The 27,952-nt window shown below is 44.1% G+C and overlaps 1 protein-coding gene and 1 non-coding gene across 4 annotated transcripts in view; both read left to right on the forward strand.

Annotated features, from left to right (window-relative positions):
- Positions 1 to 27,952, forward strand: part of LOC135012671 (signal transducer and activator of transcription 2-like) — a 381,651-nt gene that overhangs the window by 86,391 nt on the left and 267,308 nt on the right. For all 3 annotated transcript variants that reach the window (XM_063952570.1, XM_063952573.1, XM_063952574.1), the window contains 3 exons: positions 11,630 to 11,766; positions 21,574 to 21,729; positions 23,612 to 23,704. In XM_063952570.1, coding sequence (XP_063808640.1) covers positions 11,630 to 11,766; positions 21,574 to 21,729; positions 23,612 to 23,704 — 386 coding nt within the window. The remainder of the gene's footprint in view (positions 1 to 11,629; positions 11,767 to 21,573; positions 21,730 to 23,611; positions 23,705 to 27,952) is intronic.
- LOC135054247 (U8 small nucleolar RNA) lies at positions 13,174 to 13,301 on the forward strand. Its single transcript, XR_010243449.1, has one exon. It is a non-coding gene; the product is annotated as a U8 small nucleolar RNA (small nucleolar RNA).

Consider the following 27,952-nt stretch of genomic DNA (forward strand, 5'->3'; position numbering starts at 1 on the left):
CAGGCGATGCCGACTCAAAAAGGCACATGGAGGTTTTACCTTACAAGGGTGAGGAATTGTTTGGGGAGGGTCTCTCGGACTGGTCTCCACAGCTACTGCTGGAAAGTCAAATTTTTTGCCATATGTTCCCTCACAACCTAAGAAAGCACCGTATTACCAAATGCAGTCCTTTCGATCACAAAAAGGCAAGAAAGTCCGAGGTGTGTCCTTTCTTGCCAGGGGCAGGGGCAGAGGAAGGAAGCTGCACAACACAGCTAGTTCCCAGGAACAGAAGTCCTCCCCGGCTTCCACTAAATCCACCGCATGACGCTGGGGCTCCATAGGCGGAGCTAGGCCCGGTGGGGGCGCGTCTCCGAAATTTCAGCCACAAGTGGGTTCACTCCCAGGTGGATCCCTGGGCAATAGAGATTGTGTCTCAGGGATACAAGCTGGAATTCGAAGAGATGCCCCCTCACCGATACCTCAAATCGGCCCTGCCAGCATCCCCCTTAGAGAGGGAAATAGTGTTAGCTGCAATTCACAAATTGTATCTTCAGCAGGTGGTGGTCAAGGTTCCCCTACTTCAACAAGGAAAGGGTTATTATTCGACCATGTTTGTGGTACCGAAACTGGACGGTTCGGTCAGACCCATATTGAATTTAAAATCCCTGAACATATACCTGAAAAGGTTCAAGTTCAAGATGGAATCGCTCAGAGCGGTCATCGCAAGCCTGGAAGGGGGGGATTTTATGGTGTCTCTGGACATAAAGGATGCATACCTTCATGTCCCCATTTATCCACCTCATCCTCATCAGGCGTACCTCAGATTTGTGGTAAAGGATTGTCATTACCAATTCCAGACGTTGCCGTTTGGTCTCTCCACGGCACCGAGAATATTTACCAAGGTAATGGCGGAAATGATGGTGCTCCTGCGAAAGCAAGGGGTCACAATTATCCCATACTTGGACGATCTCCTCATAAAGGTGAGGTCCAGAGAGCAGTTGCTGATCAGCGTAGCACGCTCTCGGGAAGTGTTACAACAGCACGGCTGGATTCTAAATATTCCAAAGTCGCAGTTGATTCCTACGACTCGTCTGTTCTTCCTGGGCATGATTCTGTACACAGACCAGAAGAGGGTTTATCTCCCGATGGAGAAGGCTCAGGAGCTCATGACTCTGGTCAGAGACCTATTAAAACCAAAACAGGTGTCGGTGCATCACTGCACGCGAGTCCTGGGAAAGATGGTGGCATCATACGAGGCCATTCACTTCTGCAGGTTCCATGCGAGGACCTTTCAATGGGATCTGTTGGACAAGTGGTCCGGATCACATCTTCAGATGCATCGGCTGATCACCCTATCCCCCAGGGCCAGGGTGTCTCTCCTGTGGTGGCTGCAGAGTGCTCACCTTCTCGAGGGCCGCAGATTCGGCATTCAGGACTGGGTCCTGGTGACCACGGATGCAAGCCTCCGAAGGTGGGGGACAGTCACACAGGGAAGAAATTTCCTAGGTCTGTGGTCAAGTCAGGAGACTTGCCTTCACATCAGTATCCTGGAACTAAGGGCCATACACAACGCCCTACGTCAAGCGGAGACCCTGCTTCGCGACCAATCGATTCTGATTCAGTCAGACAACATCACCGCAGTGGCTCATGTAAACCGCCAAGGTGGCACAAGGAGCAGGGTGGCGATGGCGGAAGCCACCAGAATTCTTCGCTGGGCGGAGAATCACGTAAGCGCACTGTCAGCAGTGTTCATTCCGGGAGTGGACAACTGGGAAGCAGACTTCCTCAGCAGGCACGACCTCCACCCAGGAGAGTGGGGACTTCATCAAGAAGTCTTCACGCAGATTGCAAGTCGGTGGGAACTGCCACAGGTGGACATGATGGCATCCCACCTCAACAAAAAGCTACAGAGGTATTGCGCCAGGTCAAGAGACCCTCAGGCGATAGCTGTAGACGCACTAGTGACACCGTGGGTGTTCCAGTCGGTTTATGTATTTCCTCCTCTTCCTCTCATACCCAAGGTGCTGAGAATCATAAGAAAAAGAGGAGTGAGAACAATACTCATTGTTCCGGATTGGCCAAGAAGGACTTGGTATCCAGATCTGCAAGAAATGCTCACAGAGGACCCATGGCCTCTGCCTCTAAGACAGGACTTGTTGCAACAGGGGCCCTGTCTGTTCCAAGACTTACCGCGGCTGCGTTTGACGGCATGGCGGTTGAACTCCGGATCCTAGCAGAAAAAGGCATTCCGGATGAGGTTATTCCTACGCTGATAAAGGCTAGGAAGGACGTGACCGCTAAACATTATCACCGTATATGGCGAAAATATGTTGCTTGGTGTGAGGCCAGGAATGCCCCCACGGAGGAATTCCAGCTGGGCCGTTTCCTTCACTACCTACAGGCGGGAGTGACTTTGGGCCTGAAATTGGGTTCCATTAAGGTCCAGATTTCGGCCCTGTCTATTTTCTTTCAAAAAGAACTGGCTTCTCTGCCTGAAGTTCAGACGATTGTAAAGGGAGTGCTGCATATTCAGCCCCCTTTTGTGCCTCCAGTGGCACCTTGGGATCTTAACGTGGTGTTGAGTTTCCTGAAGTCACACTGGTTTGAGCCACTTAAAACCGTGGAGTTAAAATATCTCACGTGGAAGGTGGTCATGCTGTTAGCCTTGGCTTCGGCTAGGCGTGTGTCAGAATTAGCGGCTTTGTCACATAAAAGCCCCTATCTGGTTTTCCATATGGATAGGGCAGAATTGCGGACCCGTGCACAATTTCTGCCAAAAGTGGTGTCATCTTTTCATATGAACCAACCTATTGTGGTGCCTGTGGCTACTCGTGACTTGGAGGATTCCGAGTTACTAGATGTGGTCAGGGCTTTGAAGGTTTATGTAGCCAGAACGGCTAGAGTCAGGAAAACTGAGTCGCTGTTTATCCTGTATGCATCCAACAAGCTGGGTGCTCCTGCTTCAAAGCAAACTATTGCTCGCTGGATCTGTAACACGATTCAGCAGGCTCATTCTGCGGCTGGATTGGGGACGTTAGAGAAAATAAGATTTTACTTACCGGTAAATCTATTTCTCGTAGTCCGTAGTGGATGCTGGGCGCCCGTCCCAAGTGCGGACTTCTTCTGCAATACTTGTATATAGTTATTGCTTAAATAAGGGTTATGTTATGGTTGCATCAGGGTTGATCTGATGCTCTGTTGTTGTTCATACTGTTAACTGGGTAAGTTTATCACAAGTTATACGGTGTGATTGGTGTGACTGGTATGAGTCTTGCCCTGGATTCCAAAATCCTTTCCTTGTACTGTCAGCTCTTCCGGGCACAGTTTCTCTCTAACTGAGGTCTTGAGGAGGGACATAGAGGGAGGAGCCAGAGCACACCAGAATCCAAAATTCTTTCTTAGAGTGCCCTGTCTCCTGCGGAGCCCGTCTATTCCCCATGGTCCTTACGGAGTCCCCAGCATCCACTACGGACTACGAGAAATAGATTTACCGGTAAGTAAAATCTTATTTTGTATAGGTCTTTAATTTATACATTAATGTAATATAGAGAAATATAGATTCCGACTGGATCCCGAATAAACAATAACCATTTCCGGGTTCATATTTTCCTCTCGTTTCCGCTCCGTGGAGCGCATACTAGTTCCGCTATCTTGTGTGGATAAGGGAGCGGTTACCCACAAGCACTAATTACCGGTCTCGTGACCGCCTTGTAACTGGTCACGGGGCCGGAAACGAGAACGTTATCACCAGACCATACACTGTCACGTGACCGCCACACGGCCGATCACGTGACGGTAGGATGCTGACGCCGCACCGCCAATCATGGGGTTCTAAAAGATGTATCTATTTGGCAAAGTCCGTTGTTATGGCAACTAGCCATTCTTTTCTTCCGTTTACGGAAAAAATTCTCGGAAGTGTATTGATTATTATCCATACAGTTCCTAGCAATAGATACAGAGATGTTTCAAAAACAAAAATACAAATATACATATTTAATCTATCTATATAATAATAAATGCAATCATTCTTTCCTTGCTCATTTTACAGAGTCACTAGTATGGACTTTCTACATATTTCTACACAATATGGTTATATGGATTCAATACATTAAAGCACATACATTCTTACAGAAGGGGGACAGATAGATAAACAATATAAATAAACAATATCCTAGAACATGCTTTCATTTTTATTTTCATTTTCGTTATTTATATTTTAATAGTTCGAGACAACAATAGTTCATTAATCAATCTATATTTACATAGACGATGACACTATAGGTCCCACTAATTTAATATATTTATACTGGTTAATGAACCATAACTACATCAATATTCCAATAGGGGGTATAATTGATCTTGATAAAGCTAAATATTTATCTTACTAAAAACCCTTTAAGAGGTCAAAGAACACAGTACGCTATTGGCGTACGGAATACCGTAAGGGTACGCACGTTGCGTAACAATCGCTTAGCCGTAGTCGAGACGCTCAAGCGTCACGTTCGCTCACGGCCAAGAGATCACAGGCAGGCACGCTATTGGCTGCCGACTAACGTAATGATACGCTATTAGCGTAGCGGACGCTCGGGACCACGAGGAGATCACAAGCGGCGCTGACGCTCACAGTGTAAAACCTTTATTACTATACCATAAAACAGTGTATTATGCAGTAAACCTTGGTGTAGTGATAGGGTGTAAATGTAACACAGTGTAACCTTATTAACTTAAAAGCTGTTCGAGCGTCTCCGACGCTCTGAGAATACTTAGAAATATAAGAAATACACAGATACCGATCTTAGGTTCTAACACCTTCTATGAACGTTCTATTTGCAAAAGAATAATACAATACAAGTCATACACTACCAATATAACATAGACTAACTAACCAGATAACTACACTTAAAATACAATAACAGTACAATAACACTTTATGAGGAAAAGAGAGGGAAAAGGGGAGAAGAGAGAGAGAGAGAGAGAGAGAGAGATATGGCTCACAATAACAATAAAGACAATATGATTGCGGAGAAAACTTACGCTCAAGGGAAACAATCGCATGCGCCTCTGGATATCCAGCTCCCGATTATCAGCAATGAGAACCGTTGAAGAGAACAGAGAGCTGGATCAGATCGGCTTGTCCTTTTATACACTACACACAATACAGTACAATGGTCCCTACAATCTCATTGTTCATTGGACACAGGAATTCGTCTTCGCATTATAACAAAAGGTCATAGGTTGATTCATACAGGTGGGCTGTGACTATTTCCAACTGCTCAGGTGGGTGGGAAACTAGGTTTCCCGCCGCATGGATAATAAAGTGCAAATAATAGTAAAAGTCCATAAACTTCTAATGTCCATAACTATTCGCACGAGCGATTAATTCGCTTCAAACCAACACCGGAATATTGCTAATTAAATACTCTTCCGATGGATACTAAACTCCACTGTATAACCCTTGTCTGACCCTTCGTATCAAACAAAGAGGGATCTCTTTGTTCATGAACATGCTACATTAACTAAACTTTCAGATTCTATCAAAGGGACCATAATCTACAAAATACATTATATGGTTAAAATATGTAACGATCGAGTCGCCCGCTAGACGCACACAAACTCTACCGTAAATGCGCATACCGTGCGCCTGCGGGTGCACGCACCAGCGGGTATGCGTACGCACGGGAGAGCGTGGGCACGCGCAGCGGGGACACGCATGAGGTGCAAATATGGTAGTGTGCTTCATGATATTTTTCTGACTTTGACAGTCTCTAGGAAACCAAACTTTGAGTGAGGGGGAGGGAAAAAAAGGAAGGGGGGTAAGGGGGTAGGGAGGGTAAGGGATGGAGGGGGGGGGGGGGAGGGCATTCTCCAGAGGTTCAACTTCATATATACTCGAATTAAATGATGGTGTTTAATTCCACTGACTCATTAAGGCCCTCGGGGAAGATACTATTCATCTGGTACATCCAAAAGACCTCTTGTCTACACAAACTCCTGTATCTATCCCCACCGCGTTTAGTTTGAGGGATAAATTCAAGACCTATAAGTTTCAAGCATTTCGGGTCCCCCTCATGAGCAATATCATAATGTTTTGACACACTATGTGTCTGCATACGTTTGATGATATTCCTTCTATGTTCTAGGAAGCGTATCTTGAGTGCACGGGTTGTGCGCCCTATATATTTTTTATCACACCCACATATTAGCATATAGACAACATATGGTGTGTCACAGTTGATAAAACTTTTTAGTTCAAATGGTTTCCTAGTGATTTCTATAATAACCCTCTTTGTTCGATTCATTATATAATTGCACGTTATACATTTATTTTTTCCACATTTAAAGCACCCTTTAATTTTTTCTGAATGTTCTTTCAGCCAATCGCTGCCCCCTTCACCATCTCTCTTATTTTCTGTAATGGTCTTCAAGCAACTGGTGGCCAGAAGATTTTTAAGGGATTTGTTCTTACGGAAAATGAACCTAGGTTGGGAATTTAATATAGGAAGGAGTAAGGGATCTTGTCTCAAGATCCCATAATTTTTTTAAACGATTTTTCTGATCTCAGAATGACAGGTATTGTAGGTTGAGATGAAGGCTATTTCCTCCATTTTTCCTCTATTAGTATCCATAGTTTTTTTTGATATCAATAGATCATCCCTCTTTCTGTTCCTAACCTCTTCTAAAGCTGAATCCACTAATGATTTGGGATAGCCCCTACTAAGAAAGGCATCTGCATGGTCTTAGCCTGTATATTAAAGGAGGTGAGGTCAGAACAATTCCTACGGAGTCTGAGCAATTGGCTCTTAGGAATGCTCTTCTTCCAGGGCATGTGATGACTTCATTTTAAAAGTAGTCATCACATGCCCTGGAAGAAGAGCATTCAGCTTTAGAAGAGGTTAGGAACAGAAAGAGGGATGATCTATTGATATCGAAAAAAAACTATGGATACTAATAGAGGAAAAATAGAGGAAATAGCCTTCATCTCAACCTACAATACCTGTCATTCTGAGATCAGAAAAATCGTTTCAAAAAATTATGGGATCTTGAGACAAGATCCCTTACTCCTTCCTATATTAAATTCCCAACCTAGGTTAATTTTCCGTAAGAACAAATCCCTTAAAAATCTTCTGGCCCCCAGTTGCTTGAAGACCATTACAGAAAATAAGAGAGATGGTGAAGGGGGCAGCGATTGGCTGAAAGAACATTCAGAGAAAATTAAAGGGTGCTTTAAATGTGGAAAAAATAAATGCGTAACGTGCAATTATATAATGAATCGGACAAAGAGGGTTATTATAGAAATCACTAGGAAACCATTTGAACTAAGAAGTTTTATCAACTGTGACACACCATATGTTGTCTATATGCTAATATGTGGGTGTGATAAAAAATATATAGGGCGCACAACCCGTGCACTCAAGATACGCTTCCTAGAACATAGAAGGAATATCATCAAACGTATTCAGACACAGTGTTATGTTGTCTATATGCTAATATGTGGGTGTGATAAAAAAATATATAGGGCGCACAACCCGTGCATTCAAGATACGCTTCCTAGAACATAGAAGGAATATCATCAAACGTATGCAGACACATAGTGTGTCAAAACATTATGATATTGCTCATGAGGGGGACCCGAAATGCTTGAAACTTATAGGTCTTGAATTTATCCCTCAAACTAAACGCGGTGGGGATAGATACAGGAGTTTGTGTAGACAAGATGTCTTTTGGATGTACCAGATGAATAGTATCTTCCCCGAGGGCCTAAATGAGACAGTGGAATTAAACACCATCATTTAATTCGAGTATATATGAAGTTGAACCTCTGGAGAATGCCCTCCTTCCCCCCCCCCCCCCCTCCATCCCTTCCCCTCCCTCCCCCCTTACCCCCCTTCCTTTTTTCCCCTCCCCCTCACTCAAAGTTTGGTTTCCTAGAGATCAATTATACCCCCTATTGGAATATTGATGTAGTTATGGTTCATTAACCAGTATAAATATATTAAATTAGTGGGACCTATAGTGTCATCGTCTATGTAAATATAGATTGATTAATGAACTATTGTTGTCTCGAACTATTAAAATATAAATAACGAAAATAAAAATGAAAGCATGTTCTAGGATATTGTTTATTTATATTGTTTATCTATCTGTCCCCCTTCTGTAAGAATGTATGTGCTTTAATGTATTGAATCCATATAACCATATTGTGTAGAAATATGTAGAAAGTCCATACTAGTAACTCTGTAAAATGAGCAAGGAAAGAATGATTGCATTTATTATTATATAGATAGATTAAATATGTATATTTGTATTTTTGTTTTTGAAACATCTCTGTATCTATTGCTAGGAACTGTATGGATAATAAACAATACACTTCCGAGAATTTTTTCCGTAAACGGAAGAAAAGAATGGCTAGTTGCCATAACAACGGACTTTGCCAAATAGATACATCTTTTAGAACCCCATGATTGGCGGTGCGGCGTCAGCATCCTACAGTCACGTGATCGGCCGTGTGGCGGTCACGTGACAGTGTATGGTCTGGTGATAACGTTCTCGTTTCCGGCCCCGTGACCAGTTACAAGGCGGTCATGTGACCGGTAGTTAGTGCTTGTGGGTAACCGCTCCCTTATCCACACAAGATAGCGGAACTAGTATGCGCTCCACGGAGCGGAAACGAGAGGAAAATATGAACCCGGAAATGGTTATTGTTTATTCGGGATCCAGTCGGAATCTATATTTCTCTATATTACATTTATGTATAAATTAAAGACCTATACAAATATATATTAACACGGGTAGATACACAGAAAATTGTGGCTACTAGCTGAATATGCTAATGTGCTATCGGTGTCACAAGGTAGACTGACCCGGAAGTAGTCAGAATGTGATTCTATTAAATCTTCTAAATTAGGTTCTTTTTTCTATGATATGAATTGAATAATATAATTTTATGACCTGAGTCTGTCCTAGGATTATATATATTATATGATTAAATTGAAATCGAAGTGTTTTGCATAATATTTGAATGTATTGGAAGGATTGAGTGAACAGCTGTAGAGTGTTTTGTGATTAGTAAAGGTATAAATATCTGACCAGCTCAGCTACACAAATATCCTTTGACAAAGCTGCAATACCTGCAGCGAAACGCGTCAGATACTTTTCTGGGTCAATATTCAACTCTTCTACACTGCCTGTATACATCCGGACCAAAACTGGACTTTAATCTAAGCAGGAAAATCGTGGTGACTAAAGTTTTGGAGTGTGCCAATTTTCCATCCCTAAGAGGAGGACACCGCAATTTAATGAGGACCCCACTATTGGACACTTGAATTGCATCAAAGATATCCAAGGGACTTCACCTCTAGCGGTTCTGGTAACGTTGTTTGGCGAGACTGCGCTGTCAGTCCACTTCTATACCATCCACTATCTGCATATCCAGTTTATTTCATAGGAACGGATCACAATATTTTAGGCAGTTATATTCAGACCCTAAGTTTTTAATTCATATGACATATGAGCTTGGTATCTATGTTTTTAATGTGGTATAATTGAGTATTATATTAAATTTGAAATTTTTATCACTCAATCCTTCATTTGTGTTAATAGTACATCAGCGCTGCTATTTTTTGTTTCTTTTTCTCCTTTACAGAGCCAACCTGGTTTTGCCCCATACATTTATCCCATAGTTTGTTTTTTGTTTTTTCATATAACCTTCCTGAACAATACTGATGTGTCCTCTTACGTCCTTGCTGCAGTCACGCTAAACAGCCCTTGTAGTCGTGCCATGCCGTGGCTGGAATCTGTAGCTTCTGCTGATAAAATGATATGCGTTTGCATATCATTTTATTTGCATACAAAATGCTATGTTACAATGATCTCATGGAAAACACTGTAACGTAGCATTTTGGATGCAAATATAGTCGCAATCACACACAGAATAATGGCATGCCATATATCATTTTAATCAGCAGACGTTGCTTGTGTGTCCTATTTCTAAGACGCATTTTCGCAGAAAGAAAAAAAGCCAAAAAAGATGCTCGGCGCTACCGAGTCCCGCGACGGCATGTCACGACTTCAAGGGCTGTTTAGCATGACTGCAGCAAGGATGTAAGAGGACACATCTGTATTGTTCAGGAAGGTTTTAAACTATGGGGCAAACCAGGTTGGTTTTGCTCTGTAAAGGATCGCCTCTTTAAAAATACAGCCATTCTTGGACAAAATCCCGGACCTCCAGCAACTCGTACACTATTACATTCACCCCTATGTGTGAGACATTGAGTAAAACATCTGAAAATGTTTTTTCTGTACAGACTTTGTTTTTCCTCCCCTCTGCAGTTTATTATTTGTATTTGCTTAGTATATTTTGCATATCAGCAATCTATATATGAGCACAAGAGTACACAAACTACTGAACATAGATGCTTTGCAGCACTTGTACACTACCTCGGGACCTTAATTATGCCCATTAACTCTGGGAGCCAAATGTGATAGCCTGCAACTTGCGGGAGCCGGCATAATTCTAGCAAGATAGTCTTTAGATTTACGGTGGCAATTCGTTTAAAGGCAAAAACAACTTGGTTATAACTTTAAACTAATTGCTGCATCAATCTAATGACTACAGATTGTCCTGGCTCATTATACATTTATTCGCTAGCCGCAGGTGCACGCATCACAACAGCGTTAACATGCACTCTGCTGCGACTAGTCTCAGCGTGCGTACGCACCTTGCATTGTTATGGAATTTGGTTCGTATGCACATGCCCATGTGGGCGCTCTATTCACGATAAAAGTGCCGCGATTAGACGCTGACTGCTGTAGAATGAGAATAGACAGTGTCTCTCATCAGAATCATGCCGACTCCCGCAAGTCGTGGACTATTAAGTTTGGCTCCCAGGTGTTTCTGTACTAAAGGTCGATTTTCATTGGTTTTATTGATTTCAGTCGATGTCAATTGATGATTTCTGGTATTAATTTTTGAATGTTAGTAAATGTGCATGTTAGCCCTGGAAGTACAACATTGATTTAGAAAAAAATCGACAGAAATCGACCTTTAGTAAAGATGACCCCAGGTGTGAAAATGTGTCATTGTAGAGGAGAGGTGATGTGGTGACTCAGGCCAAAAAGGCAGGATTACACCAGATGTGACCAACATTAACCTCTGTAAACAATCGTCAGCCCGTTCTCCCGATATAGGGTGAATGGCCGTTGATTGTATAGATGTATATGCAGTGCCGATGTAGGAGTGTTAGGCGATAACCTGCTTATAACACTCTTGCAACAGTCAGGACCTGGAGGTCTCATCTTATGTGCTGCACAGCCGACCTCCCGATCCCCATAGATGAGCCGCTTACCCTACTGCTGCTGCCACCGCCTCACAGGAGATCACAGGGGGTCACGACTGAATACACACAGCACGGTTGATCGGGAGCGTTAAACCCAATCAGCTGGGGATCAGATAGGTGTGTACCCAGCTTTAGGCATAGACTACCAAAGCATTTCTAGAAAATAAATATTTTATGCAGCTTTATTAATTTAAGATAATATTTGTTACAAATGTAATTATTTGCATATAATATTTTTTTTTTTTTTAGTTTCACGATTGTCTTAAATATAGTGTCTCTAATGTGTGTTTGTCTGTTTTTGGGTGTTATAGGAAGTTCTCGACCAAATAAAAGAACTGCTTGAGCACTGTGAAACTTTTCTCAGCATTTTGGTACAAGAAATAACCATATGGCAAAGGTTGTCTTGCATTGGAGCTAACACAAATAGTCTCGAGCAAATAGAAGCTTGGTACGTAATAATAATTGATGGAAAGTGGTCTTTAAGCTGAAACCGCTAGTGGGACTTATTTTTTTTCTTTTTTGTTATTGATATAGGATTTTATTCAGTAAGGATTGCAATTTCTGCTAAAAAGCAGTTGCTGTGATCAAATAATTGCTGCCCAATAGAGAAAAAACGCCCATTGCAGAAATTGCGAATGCATTGCAATATGCAGGCTGATCGCAAAACATATGCAATTCCCAGAACACTGAAGATTTTTTCTATCTGCTCCAGGCAAGGTCATCCATAATTCTTGCGACACGAGACTGGAAGTGGTCATCAAAACATCAAAAGCCCTCCTTAAAAACGCCTGGGCATCCCTACGTTTTTTCAGACACACCCAGAAAACGGCAGGTTTCCACCCAGAAATGCCGGCTACCTGTCAGTCAAACAGCGGCTGCATTGCGATCACGATGTGTATGCAATTTCTGGCACTATTTTACTTGTGCATACGCAGTTATTTGATAATCGGACGGATTGCGATTTGCAAATTTTGCGATCCTTACTGAATGAGGTGCATAGTCTCTCATGGTCATACTACCTATCTTTCCTACTATGACTTTCCTGCTATACTACATGCGCACTACTAAACTAGATTGAGCACACTAAACTCAATCCATAACAGCCGGAAAATGGAGTGCACTCTGAGTTATTTTGGTGGTCACAGGAGACAGGCAGATGCAGGTGTCTTAAGGCAAGATGTTTATTGAGTCCCTTTGCTAAGGTGCTTGGGGCAATAACAGCATACAGATAATTTTCAGTAGCCAATTAGAAATTACACTACTACAGAGACACATCAGCCTTTTCTCCTTCATCCACTAGGGGCCACTGGAGCGTAGTTACAATGGGGAAATAGTAGGCAGTAATTGGGAGCTGGCACTTTAAAAATTCTCACACTGTGGCTAGCTCCTCCCCTACTATCTCCCCTCCAAGCCAGTCTTAGTTTAGTGCCCGAGGTAGCTGGTTCACTTGGGTTTAGCTAAAGAATTTTTTCTTTTTTCTTTATTATTTTATTTTTCTTCACACACACGCACGGACTGGCAGCTCTGCCACTACCAGTCTGCACCGCGGGAGCTGCCGGCGGGGCCTTGGCTGAGGGAGACGCTGAGCTCTCCTGAGTTGGCCGGACACCGCTGCGTGCGGCGCGTCGGGGCCACTCCATCCAGCAGAAGATTCCGGCAGCTGGGCAGCAGTAAGTATATGCGGCTGGACACCGCTGCGTGCGGCGCGTGTCGGGGCCGATCCACCAAGAACAGCAGCAGTGGTGAGTGAGCTGTACTTTATTTGTGGTGGCTATTTATGTTTTTAGAGCAATGCACTGTTTATTGTTGTACAACCCACTCCAGAAGGGCTCTCTGGGGCTGTAATGTACTGAGTGCTTCATTGTATCCTTACCTGTTCCTCCTTATGGAGAAACAGACATGATGAATGGGGGAGGCTGAGTATGTGATTATACAGATCCCCTGCACAACCCTGACTGACAACGGGGTGTGTGTCATTCTGATACCATGATCATAATGGGGCATTGTCTGTAAATTGGTGCGGCCCCCCCTCCGCTCCCCGCACGGATCCCTGCTCAGCGCGACTCACAGAGCCGGCACAGGGATCCCGCTGGAGCGCAAAGCAATTTTTAAATTTGGCGCCTTGTACGGAGGGGGCGGAGCTAAGTCCCGCTCTGTAGAGCGGGCTCAGCGCTCCCTGCTCCCCGGCGGCGACTCGCGCTCTATACAGCGCAACACTCCCCGGCGGCGGCTCGCAGATACAGGGCTCTGCTAGCTCTGTATAGCGGGCTCCCCGCTCCCCGGCGGTGACTCGCAGGTCCAGCGGAGGGTACAGGGCGCTTCCCGCTTAGGTAGATATAGTTTTGCAATAAGGCGCCATAACCGGGGGGCGGAGCTAACTCCCGCTCTGTACAGCGGGCTCAGCGCTCTCCGCTCCCCGGCCACTGTTATAGTGTAATGGCCATTTATGTGAGTTTAATGCACATGGTGCTGGGGAGAATGTAATATAGTCAGAGTGGCTCAGCACTAATCCAGTCATCCACTATATAGATTTTATCTCATAGCCCAGAGGAGTTTCACTCTGGCGGCCATTTCCTCCCTGCAGGGGAAACCTCTGCCACATCCAGGTACAGACCTGGCTTCATATTTGCAGTGTCTCCTATAGCCTAGTGGGCTAATCTTGCAGACAAATAGATAAGGTCCCATGTATATTGGATGTTCAGTTATAAGAGTTAACACCGCCTTGCCACATAACATTTCTCCCCAGCTTTTATCACTGGCTAACCGCCATTTGGGGTGACCATCCGGGTTCTCCTTCCCTTTATTATTCCTTTATGTCACTTGTAATTTGGGGAATGTGTGTGGCATCAGATAGTAGCGAGGACATCTGAACACAGGGACCAGGGTTGTGATCCCAACAAAAACCTACTTTAAAGCTCCTACTCTGTCACTGCAGGTTATACTGCAGACATTACATAGGGCTACGCATCTTTAACCCACCTTTTCTCCTTTCGTTCATATCACCTGGACAGTCAGAGAAATACCTGTTAGGTGGGGATTGTGCGGGGCAGCCATCTCTTCAGCCCTCAACGCAGGGCGGGGTGTTGCCTTCCCTTTATTATTCCTTGGTGTCACTAGTTACTAATGCTATTTGTAATTTGGGAATGTGTGTAAGGCATCAGACAAATAGCGCTGTAGCTCAGTACGCTAGTAGCGGGTATCTGAACAGAGGTTTGAATCCCAAAAAAAAAAAACAACTTTAAGGGGAGCTCCTATAGCCTAGGGCTAAGACTCCTGTCCCACAGCGCAGCGCTACTGGTTCAGGTCTCCGCTGCTCCAGAAAGTTTATTTGAATCGTGTCGGTCACACATGATAGTGCAGACCTTACATAGGGCTGTGTTTATTTAACCCACCTTTTCTCCTTTCGTTTGTCTCACCTGGGATAGTCAAAGAATTCCCTCTTAGGTGTAAAGTATGCGGTGGAGCCATCTGCTTAACCCTCCACGCACCTGCAGGACACTCCTGTTTGAACAGCTCAGATTATGCAGGTAATGTCACTCTTAACCAGAGACCTTGTACGTCATTTCACCTCTCCAGGTTTCTAAAGGAACCTTGCTAACCTTCCATGTTACAATACTGATGATGTCTGTTTTCTGTGGAATCTGAACCAGTGTCTCAGAATATCCAGGTGCATTATACAGCAGTTCGTCTGATACTGCAGGTAAAAGAGGCGGACACGTCAAGTCCATCAGGGTACAACGCCGATGACGAAATGACAGCGACTGGTCCAGTATCGGATGAGCTGGGCAGGCTCCGGTAGACACCCGAATACACAATTTCAGGTATCAAACAATGTTTGTTTTCCTATCCTTTCCCCGCAGACGACAGGAAATGGTATCAGAACCTCTCCAGGTATACCCCTCGATGTATCGCCGGTCCAAGAAGCTGCCGTTTTTTCCTGAGGCAACCTTGCTCAGGCATCCATCGAACGCACATATACGGCAGCGGGGTTCTACCTTGTCCGGAGCAGTTAGGTTGTGGAACAATTGTCCTCTAGGTTACAGGATGTTTCGCATCAGGATCAATTGATACTTTGGTACGGGTCAGAATCACGATTCTGCTTTATGTTCTTTGGAGGTCTTCACGTCTGCAGACTTGGAACCTGCATTTTCGCTTGGGCTGTCTTAACTCGACGACCTCTGGGGCTGCGACAGTGACAGGTGAACATGAAATCCTACGGGGCAGATGGTTCAGGGGAAGGAACTTTCTGCAGGATTTCTTGAACCATTGGAGGTAAGTCCACTTTGCTTTCTCCTACTACTGCCCCAGCTCCAAGACAGACCTTTACCGGTCTTTCCTTTAGATTTTTCCGTGCCCTTTCAAGCTTTCGACTCCACACGGGCGATATCTCCGTCGCCAGGGGATCTCAGGGCAAAAAGCTGAAGCAGAGGTTCAGCATCCTCGGTCCAGTCTGACTTTAAGTCATCCTATACACCTACTACAGGTCAAACCTTCCTACCACCTGGAGGGTCCCAGGGTAGGCTCATGTCGGGGTCCTACGGAGAGTACTGAGAAGGCTTGGGCGGTTACAGACTAAATTTTGGAGTACAACCGTCTCAGGAGTCAAGAGAGTCATACTGCAGTCGGCGCTCCATATGCTTCTAACCGCAAAGGAGGTTGATCCCTGTTTTTCAGATATCATTTGAATCGGGACAGTTCTCAGGCCTTTGTTTTCTTTTCACGTTCCGAAGCCTGTTGGCTCGGCCAGGCCTATTCTGGCCTTAGAATCCTTTCAGTCTGTGATTGCTAGTTTTGGACAAGATAGGGAGTTTTACGTGTCCCTTGTCTGCAGGGAGGCCTGTTTACTGATTTCCGTTGGGTTTCCTCAACGGGCTTTTCTCAGATTCGCATTACAGGATACTCATTTTCACTGTCAGTCCACTTCCATTCGGTCTCTCTTCCACTCACACAGGGTTCAGGAAGATCACAGAATAAATCTTTCCCAAGGGCAGAAAGTACGTTGGTTCCCTAATGGGACAATCTACTACTACTATCCCACTTTGTACATTAGGTGGCTTCTGAATATCCGGAGGATCCAGGAGCTTCTGGTTCGACACGGATCCAAAATTATGCTCCTCGTAGACATTTCTCAACACGGTCCGTCGGAGGATTTTTCCTTCCTCGGCACCAGATACTCTATTTCTTCAGTCAAGCTGCGACGCAATGAGTGGTCGCCTACATTCCCCTCTGAGCGGGGGACAACAATCTTCTTTCCAGGTCAAGCCGCCAGGTCAGACTCCCGGGTGAGGGGAGATTCCCCGGAGTTTTGTCAACTGGTCCGCTGTTGGCGGAGATTTCGGATCGACCTCAGGGCGTTCTGACTGACTCTTTAACCCTTTCCTACTCTCGGACGTGAGCTCTGGCGGCAGTAGCCGAGGATGCCCTCAGGGCTCCTGGGAGTTTTCTGGTTATTCTATCCTGCCTCCTTTTCTATTTCTACCTCTCTTTCGGTAACACAGGAGGGAAATATGCGTGCTAGTCCTCTCGGTGGCTCCGGTTGGGCCACGCATGACTTGAAGATACAGCTACACCTGTTGTCAGTAGAGGAGCCTTGGCTCCTACCTCGACTGGACTGTCTACTTCAACAGGGCCCTTTTCTTTATTCAATCTTACACTGTTTTCATTTAACCGTGTGACTGTTCACGAGACCTCAGAAGGGACGAGTTCCCTAGTTCGGTTAGGCCTACTGGGCCCCGATTTCAGAAGTCTGTTACCTCTTCTCGCTTTTGCCACTTTTGGAAAACTGTATGGGACATACTAAGGATAAAAGGGGTTTTCCCCTTCTTTCAGTTACCATTCAGCCGTCGTCTTTGGTTTCTCTGGGAGTTTTTGCTCCGCTGCGCTTCAAACCACATTGACCTGAATTTTAGGTCTCTGCCTTTTTCGGTATTCTTCCAAAAGAGATTAGCCTGGCGGCCGTAAGTTCGGGCTCTCTTTCAGGGAGTTCTCTATTGGCAACTCCCCCGGCTGAGCTTCGGCCTCAGCGGTCGTTTCTTCCAAAGGGGATGTCCGTTTTTCATATAAATCTGACACTAGTGTTTTTCGGTCCTCTTTGACTGTTGTCAGGGCTCGCCGACTCTCTCTACAGCGGTCTTAGGCTATTCGACGAAGGGTTTTTCTTCTTTGTTCTGTACGATGCTCCCGTACTAAATAGCCGGGGTCCCAGCATATGCTGGGCTGTTGGATACATCTGACCATCAGACAGTCTTCTTGGCGGTTGCTCAGGAGCCTCCGTTTTCCATTTCAGCGCACTTTATGCGCGTTGTGGGACCTTCGTGGGCAGCTGCCCGTGGGGTCTCCATGAATACTTTGTCGGGCGGACCGCCATTCGTTTTGTCAAATTCTACAAGTTTGACACTTTTGCGGCCTCTGCATCACAGTTGGCCGAGCGGTTTTACAGGACTCTCAGCGCTCTCCCACCCATTTTGGGAGCTCTGGGACGTCCCCATTGTAACTACGCTCCAGTGGCCCCTAGTGGATGAAGGAGAAATCAGGATTTTGGTACTTACCGATAAATCCCTTTCTCCGATTCCACAGGGGCCACTGGACGCCCGCCCAGCGCTGTTCCTCCTTGTTTTTTGCTTAACGGTTTGCAGATCACCATATGACTGCTTGTTGAGTTCGGGCTAGCCGGTTGTTTGTTAGGTTCTGTTCCAGGTTTGGTCTGTGTTATCCTGGTTTACAGGGCTTCATTAACCTCCTCTACCTTACGGTTTGTTTATTCCAGCTCTCCTCGGGCACAGTTTTACGTAGACTGGCTTGGAGGGGAGATAGTAGGGGAGGAGCTAGCCACAGTGTGAGAATTTTTAAAGTGCCAGCTCCCAATTACTGCCTACTATTTCCCCATTGTAACTACGCTCCAGTTGCCCCTGTGGAATCGGAGAAAGGGATTTATCGGTAAGTACCAAAATCCTGATTTTTTTTTTATAGTAAGAGAGCAGAAGGTTGTAATCCTGCCTCTAGACTTCTAGGACTAGAACACAAATCAAACTACTGTCTCATAAAATATAAAACAGCTTATATTTTAAGGGAACTGAACAATTGCCTTCTTCCTTTGATATATCTACTGCACAGAATTAAAGTATCTATGTGGTTTAAACACAATAGAATTTGCATGCAAGTTCATCTAATATACCTGCATGTTACACAGAGAGACACACTGAAGACCCCCTACTGTACATTTCAAAGAAAGTGCTTTAAAAAGAAAGAAAGGCTTGGACAGTCTACACCAAACCCTCTGCTAGTGCCAGGACAATTACCATGTCCCTTACTTTGTCACAGAAGATAGCAATTCCTATACATATTCCATACATTTAAGCATGCAATTCTACAACTGCGCACTGCATATTAAATAGATTATCAAATATACATTTACGGTACATGGGGGCTAATTCAGACCTTATCGCTAGGGTGCGTTTTCATACAGCGGGCGATCAGGTCTAAACTGCACTTGCGTATGCACCGTAATGCGCAGGCGCGTTGCACGGGTACAAAGCGGATCACTGCTCAGCGATGGGTTTGTGCGAAGGATCCATTCACACGGGTGTTCCCAAGGAGATTGACAGGAAGAAGGCGTTTCTGGGTGTCAACTGACCGTTTTCTGGGAGTGTTTGGAAAAATGCAGGCATTCACAAGCGTTTGCAGGCTGGGTGTCTGACGTCGGTTCCAGTCCCGGACAGGTTGAAGTGTTTGCAGCGGCTGAGTAAGTCCTGGGCTGCGCAGAGACTGCACAAAATCAGTTTGTACAGCTCTGCTACACATGCGTTCGCACACTTGCACAACTAAAATAAACTCCCCTGTGGGCGGCGACTATGCGAATGCAGGACTGCAAAACACCCCTAGCGAGCGATCAGGTCTGAATTAGCCCCATGGTGCCTAGCTCCGATAGTTCATATGACAATGGCCCTGCAGTCCAAGGGATTTAACCCCTCAGTGCTGTGGACGCCATCATGACCACATGGATCAGGTCTATGGCCACAGATATGCCATTCCCAAATCTAAATCACTCTGCACAGTTTAAATCTGCCACACCCACACTGTAACATGGTATTACCAGGGTGCAGCGTTACATATTCTTCATTGCTTTACTCCCAACTCAGAAACTGCCTTTAAATTTTAGACTGCATATACTTGCATCCAGGCCAGATGCATCTTTTGGGGGAAACCGGCACACAAGAGAGCACAGTAAGCTGACTATACTTACCATACTTCTAGAAGATAATTGGGGAACTAGAACCACAAAAAGTGCTCATATAAAATTACTTAAATTCCTTTATGCGATGTATGCATCATCCACTTTGCCTACCAGGGTCTACAGCTGGACAGAATGAATTTAACACAATAACTTAACTGACACCTGTCATACAGAATTTCCCATAAATAGGTTTAGAACTGATGAGTGAAAAGTCCATGAAGTTAGATTTTTAAATCCATTATCCTTGCCTTCTGTGGAATGACTGTACCCTATGTGTGCCAGAAATGTGCACCCAAGAAACGTTACTGGACCATAAAACACTTCACTGCGGGAAACTGTGGAGTTGTTTAGATTGGTCAAAAATAATTGGGGTAGAAAATGCAATGGCGCAAACTAGTGCATCAGCCAAATGTAATCAAGTGATGCCCAACCACTAAATGTACACAAATATAAAATGGTTTATAGATTACATCTTAAATCCAAATAAATAGTCAGTAGGATAATAGCCATAATCTCAGATGGTCCAATCAAAAAGTGTAATTAGGTCAGATCTGACCTCAAACATACATCCAGTGTAATTAAGAACTATCCAGCATAAAGAAGAACAAGGAGTTCTCGAAGTGATATGTCCCCCACAGAGCCCTGATCATAACATCTAGTCTGTCTGAGATTACATGATGAGACAGAAGGATTTGATCAAGCCTACATTCACAGAAGATCTGTGGTTATTTCTCCAAGATGTTTGGAAAAACCTTCCTGCCGAGTTCCTTCAAAAACTGTGTGCAAGTGTACCAAGAAGAATTGATGCCGTTTTGAAGGCAAAGAGTGGTCACACCAAATATTGATTTGATTTATATTTCTCTTCTGTTCATTCATTTTGCATTTTGTTAATTAATAAACTATTGACACTTCTATATTGAGTACATAACTTGCGTGGTAGAGGTCGAGCATGGAATCAATGGATCCTAGGTACCGTGGTTACCTGTATGAAAACAAGAAAAAGGGAGATAAAAGCACAAAACATTGGAACTAATGGCATAAATCATTACATGGGAAATTAAATGATCAGTCATTGGCTTTCAAAGGCTAATTAGCAGGGTTGTCAAACATATGAGAAATGCAGAGCGATTAGTGACATGAAAGGCAGCGGGAAGGAAAAGAATCGGGTTGAGTCATAGTCCTTGCCCATAGCTTCCTCATCCTTGAAGACGCTCTGGGCATCTTTTGGAGAAAGGAAATCTTTGTACTGATCACCACAGAATAAACGTAGGCATGCAGGATAGGGAAGAGCAAACATGTGCCGCTTTTTAATAAAAGTAGAGCAGATTTAGGAGAATTCTCATCTTGCTTTGAAAACCTCCACAGAAGAATCCCGAAAAAGGAGAAGGCAAGTGTTTCCCCTATTTATTTTTTAAATCCAATCAACAATTCATTCTTTTGGGTTTAATTGAGACCAAGAAAATTGATAGCTCAAGGGTGCCCTTTCAAGTTATCCTTGGTGGGACCCAATTGATGATCAGAGCTTGCTGTATTATTATATAATGACAGGGACTGCATCATCTTGGCAGTGAAGAAGATTAGGTGTTGGTGTGGACAGGAAGGGGAGCCACCCTGACCTGTTTTCTAGGTAATCTAATCTGTATATATATATAGCTGCACTCATAAGAGCCAGATCAGATTTATATAAGGAAGCTTAGGACTTTCACACTTTTGCATTTATTGCCATCCAATTAGTATATTGCTGGAATGCAGTTTAGCCTTTAAATACTGTAGTTGCTGGTTCCTGTGGGCAGGATGAACAGTTAGCCAATCTGATAGACAGCAGACACTAGTATACCATAGTTACAGCGTGAGCATCATTTTAAAGATCACAGTACCTTTTTATATACAGTGTATTAGTAGTCTATCCGCCAGTGACTTGGATATCTTAGATTGTTTCTTGCACCATATTGCCATGTCTGTTCCTGACTGTAAAATTACATGAAGATTTATAATATTTTCCTCCTACATTTTATAACTCAGGGTGACTGAGATTGTGAAAGTTTTCCTTCAGCTGAAATGTCTCCTGGGCATTCTTAGTGAGCTTTCAGAGAAGGTACCATATGATGGGGACCCCCTGACTGACCCTCAACAGCTGATGCAGAGACTACTTGCAATGCTGCGCTGTCTTGTACAGAAGTAAGTGCGCTAGACTGGCTAGGGGCAGTTGAGAATTTCCCATTAGGCACGTGCCATGGTGCAGCAATTGGGCTCATGTTTCATTACGGTCTGAAATTACCAGTAACTACAAAATATTTCTACTAATATACTGTATACCATCTTGCTTTGAGTATGAATGGGTAGGACATGGGCAGACTGCCCCGTAAACTGTTCTACTTAGTAAATATGTATACATAATTAAAAAATAAATGAAATGTCATAGCTCATGGATTGTTTTATTATTAGGTTATATCAAACTAAGCTACCAATCACCAAAATGAAGGCTTATATCCAAACAATGAAAATAATAGACTTGGGTGATAGGGGTAGCCAATACTGTTGTGCCTCGGGGGCACTAAGCCCTAAATCCACCCCTGTCTAGGGGATACCAATCCTTAGCTCTGGTCTATCCTGCAGATATATCCTCATACACCTAGGCTCAATACGTCATGCGGCACAAGACTCTGCAAGCATAGGCATCTTTTTTTGCATTTTCACCTGAAAATGCAACGTGATGTGACTAGGATGCACCAGGAGACGTTGATGATTAATCTGATATGTGACACTTGTATATAATCAGAGCAGTCTACTGGTGTGTCCTGTGACATTGTGACCAAGATGCTAGCAGAGTGGCCCCGGGACCTGGCACACTGAGAGGGGCTGTTTGGCAAGACTGCAGCAGTAGCGTATGAGGACATATCTGTAGCAGTTGTATATCATGCCATTGCAGGGGACCTAAAATCAAATAGAATTTAATGTGAATTACAGGAAGTTAAGCACCCCATTAATACCCGAAGCTGTATATTCTTGTTTCCTAACATTCGTATTGCTGAGCACTACATATGTTATATTTACATTTGTTCTTCCACTAAGCAATATGTTCTAAAACTTAGATATTCATATTATTTTCCTGAACACTTCTGTAAACTCTCTCTAATCCTGATGAAGATGCGTCACAGGGGGGTGTGGGCCGCACTCGGATATTACCCTTGCAAGGGGTGACACCAAAATACCAGCTCCTCCACAGTGACAGGAGGCGGGTGCTGCAGTGTGACATTAACCTGCAGCACTCTGCTCCTGTCACTGAGAAGGAGCCGGCAGTGCTGGGAGAGTCTCCCAGAGAGTGAGGTAATCAGGGGCTTCTCTCACAAGGCCATGTCCCCTTTAGTGATGTCAGTGGTGCTCCCATGAGGCCATGCCATTGTGTGAAACCATGTTCCCTTTTCGAAGGGGGTTTCTTGTCCGCACCAGGTGTCACCAACCCCAGTGCATCCACTATTCTGATACTTACATGTCCTGTAATAGAGTGATTTATTGATACTGCAGAATATTTCTGGACATGCACATTGTTAGTACAGGTTGAGTATCCCTTATCCAAAATGCTTGAGACAAGAGGTATTTTGGATATCGGATTTTTCCGTATTTTGGAATAATTGCATACCATAATGAGATATCATTGTGATGGGACCTAAATCTAAGCACAGAATGCATTTATGTTACATATACACCTTATACACACAGTCTGAAGGTCATTTTAGCCAATATTTTTTATAACTTTGTGTATTAAACAAAGTTTGTGTACATTTAATCATCAAAAAGCAAAGGTTTCACTATCTCACTCTCACTCAAAAAAGTCAGTATTTCGGAATATTCCGTATTTCGGAATATTTGGATATGGGATACTCAACCTGTACTTGATAAACAATTCTATATGTATCATATCTTTGTTGTGTAAAATGTTTTAAACAGCCTTTCTGCTATGAGTGTTGATTCTCTTCTCTGAGCAGATTTCTGTTTCATCATCAGTGTTTAGACATGTCCTTACATTTATCTACCTACTTCTGTACATTATTCCCATTAGATCATTTGTGGTGGATAAGCAACCAGTCATGACCGAACATTTGAATCATCCCTTGGTAGTGAAAACACGCACACAGTTCTGTGTGAGAGCCAGGTAAGTGGGGTGTAAGATTGGGATTGATGGGTACTGATATTGCTAAGGAAAGTTTATTAGCGCTGTGTGTGTTGTGTCATCATTTTAACATCAACCATCATGGAAAATATACATCCAAAATTAAACGTATCCTAAAATCATGATAGTATAAAAATAAGATGCATTTGTTTTAATAGTTTATAAGATGTCTGATAACCCGTCCTGGTAATTATAAACATTACTAAATTGGCACTCCAAAGAAAATTGCTTCAGGGTTAAAATACTTCAACCCTCTTTCTCGTTAATCCCAGAATGGGGATTATTTTCATTCATTTTATTTTTTAAAGCAATCTTTAAAAGGAGAACAATTATACCAGATGACATATCATTTCTTAAAATGATAAGATTGAGATTATAAAAGTGTGATTAAAGTCTCAGTCCACCGTCTCTAGTGCACTGTGGGGGTCATTCTGACCTGATTGCACGCTGCCATTTAGCGCAGTGATCAGGTCAGAAGTGCGCATGTGGCGCTGGCGCATGGCTGACAGCAGACTGCTGTTGTTGCCTAGCGATAGCCTCTTCCTGATTGACAGGCAGCGTCGGGAAAGGGCGGCACGGCAGTGTTTGGCCACCGTTTTGTAGGCGTGGTCCGGCCAACGCAGGCGTGGCCGGACTGCATGGGGGGCAGGCCGCAGCGGCTGCGTAACGTCACACGCAGCCGCTGCGACCTGGGCAGTAACGAGTAGCTCCCGGCCAGCACGCAAAATCTGCACTGGCCGGGAGCTACTCCTGAACTGCAAAAGCATCGCCGCTGTGCAATGTTTTTGTTCTTCGTGGGGGGTGGGCCTGACATGCGGTGCGGACTAGCCCTGTGCTGGGCGTCCCTCCGCATGTCAGTGTGCCTGATCGTAGCCCTTCAAAATTTTGCAGGGCTACGATCAGGTCTGAATTAGGCCCTGTGAGCAGCTCTTTGCTGTGTCTGCAATGTGACACTAAGGGGCAGATGTATTAAGACTGGAGAAGTGATAAAGTAGTGATAAGTGCAAGGTGATAACGCACCAGCCAATCAGCTTCAATATGTAAATTGACAGTTATGAGCTGATTGTCTGGTGCGTTATCACCTTCCACTTAACACTGCTTTATCCTTTCTCCAAGCTTAATACATCTGCACCTAAGTGTTCTAAAGGGCTAAAGTGGAAGGAGATAAAGTACCAGCCAACCAGTTCCTAACGATCATTTTTCAAACACAGCCTGTAACATGGCAGTTAGGAGCTGAATGGTTGGTACTTTATCTCCGTCCACTTTATCTCTCTCCAAGGCTAAGTACATAGACACCATGATCTTTCTACACTTTATCTCTCTCCAAGGCCTATTACATAGACCCTTAGGATACCAAATTTTAAGAAAAATACAACTATAGTCCTGAATGAGCATCTCAGTTGTGGTGGGCATATCATGCCATTTGGCGTATGGACAATCAGTAATTGAGGGCACATCTGTATCTCATATGTTCATTGCTACTTTGGGAAATATCAAGGCACCTACTGAAGTTGTCCACTGGGAATTTGACCAGTGATCGGTGGTATACTTTTACTGTTACATTTAGTAAAATGTTTTCAAAATGAAATAAGGGTAATTTATAAAATGCAGTAATTTCCAGGCCTGCAGATTTACACCCTGTTATTGGTCAGAGGACTGTGAGTAGTGCATATCTCCAGCTGACAGGAATGTGAGATTTGGGAATACTGGTGACCAGTAAGCCTCCTCCTCTCTTCAGCTAAAGTCCTAAATGGTGACACAGGAATCTCTTCTGCAAATAGATAGTAAGGAAGTGAATGTATCTATATAGTTACTTCTGAAATGTAACAAGTTAAATAAGGTTGAATGCAAAAGAAAATAGGTGTTACAGGAATCTGGAGACAGGTCTATGCTGGCAGTGTTACATTGCATAACATTCAAGTCTCTTATCTCCTCCCAATCCTGTAATCCATGTTGCCCCTTTGCTACCTTCAACTCCCCCCTACCTCTCTGCTTCTGATTTTACCACCTACTTTACTACCAAGGGCACAGCCATTAATAAGCAGCCTCCTTCTCCACCGCCACCACCCACACATCATTTCTGTCTTCTCCCCCAACACTGATGAAGTCCGTATCCTCCTCCCTCCACCAGCCCCCTTGACCCCATTACTTCTAACTTCCAACACTTCTAGCTTTGCATTGCTGTCACACGATTGGCTGATTAGATATTTGCAATAAGGAGCAGGTGTACCTAATGGCCACTGACTGTGCATTACATATTGCTGAGAACTATGTTAAATGTAACTTTTAGCTGTCATACTACATCTTGCCGGGTGTATTGCCACTCTTAAATTCACCAACTCAACACAAAGTGTCACCGGACATTGGATTCACCTGACAGATGTATAACATCCCAAAACCCATTATCTGAATAGTTGAGCATCAGATTTGTTTGTAGCCCCCAACACAGGGGCCGATTCAGACCCCGACGCTGATGTGCAAAATCGCTATGAATAGATTTCTGCACATCTATGGTGTACACGCATGTGCAAGGTCCTAAACTGCGTTCTCTTCAGAACGCAGTTTAAGACCTGTAGGGGGGGGGGGCGGGAGGGTGCGTTGACGCCATGTTTGCGGGTGACGATGCTCTGTTTTAGGGGTGCGGTCCGGACAACGCAGGCATGTTCGGACAGTTTGCGTGAGGTCACACGTAGCCACTGCGACCCTTTACATGGCGGGTAGCCGTCTGTCTTCGCAGCCGTCTGCCTCTAAACATGCAAAAGCGATGGTCTCGCATGTCTGCGGGAATGGGGGGGGGGGGGGTGAGTGAGCTGGATATGGCGTGTGGGGAGAGACTTGCCCTGTGCTGGGCATCCCTCCGCATGTCAAAGAAATTGATCGTAGATGTACGTTTTCTCGCACATCTACAATCAAGACTCAATTAGGCCCACAGTGATTGGCTACACATCAGATTAGGATTGCAGTTAAACAATTTAACCTGTCAACCTTATGCCAATGGTATCTTACTGTTAACAGTACACAGTACATAATACCAGCTGTTCACCCTAGTAATGGATTCTGCTATTGAAAACTGGGAACTTCAGAAGAATCTGCTGTGTTCCCTCATAAATAAAGGGATGCTTCCTCTGACCTCTACCAGGAATCCAGTGGTAATCATGTACAGCCCTGGGGTACGGGATATATGATCAGTTTGGGTATGGGATGGTGCTACCCTAACAGGATCATGTTACTTTGTACATGGTTTTAAAGCTTTCCATTCCAAAAAGTTTAAAAATAAACAAAGCAAAACAATAAAATCACATTATAAACTGTTGATAAGAAATTCTGAAAACTGTTTTGAAAACCTTAATTAAACATCAATCACATCTACCTGAGAGCAGCGAATAAATCATTTCTCTTTTGATAATGTCGATATTATCTTAAAACATAAAGCTATACCTTTAAACACACTTTTATCATGGAGCCGTTGCGGCCGCTAAACTTAATATGCACTCTACGTACCTTTTACGCTATTTGCGTAATGAGTCCCGTACCATGTACGGACTCTGCGTACAAACGCCGCGCTGGGGGTACAAAGTACACGCAGCGCGTACACACTCAATTAATACACTTTTAAACCTTATACAGTTAGGCAATGTAATACACTTTAAACCCTAGCAGGGAAAAGAGGACACAACACCGATTTGTAGTTAATCACTGGGTTCCGACACCACAGAGTAATATTTCTGAAAGGGGGTTAACAATACAAATTATGCACTACAATACAACAGAGTAAATGACTACAGTCAATGTACATACGTGAGAATATTCGCATGTGCTTCCCGGTCCGGTCCTCCGCTATCAGGTAGATAGCGTTGAGAGTCTTGTGTGCCCGGCCAGGCAGCAACAGGCTTTTTATACAATACTTCCAAAAGCAATACAATGGATACTGTAATCCCTTTGTCCATTGGACACAGGGATGCATCTTTACAGTACAGGAGAGGTCATAGGTTGATTTGAAAAGGTGGGCGATGTCTTTCTCAACTGTTCTTGTGGGTGGTCTCCTCTGGATTCCCGCCGCATACATAATATACAGTAAATACAGTTTTTCTCTGACGTCCTAGTGGATGCTGGGGACTCCGTAAGGACCATGGGGAATAGACGGCTCCGCAGGAGACTGGGCACACTAAAAGAAAGATTTGGTACTACCTGGTGTGCACTGGCTCCTCCCTCTATGCCCCTCCTCCAGAC

The sequence above is a fragment of the Pseudophryne corroboree genome, chromosome 2, assembly GCF_028390025.1.
Source record: "Pseudophryne corroboree isolate aPseCor3 chromosome 2, aPseCor3.hap2, whole genome shotgun sequence".
NCBI lineage: Eukaryota > Metazoa > Chordata > Amphibia > Anura > Myobatrachidae > Pseudophryne > Pseudophryne corroboree.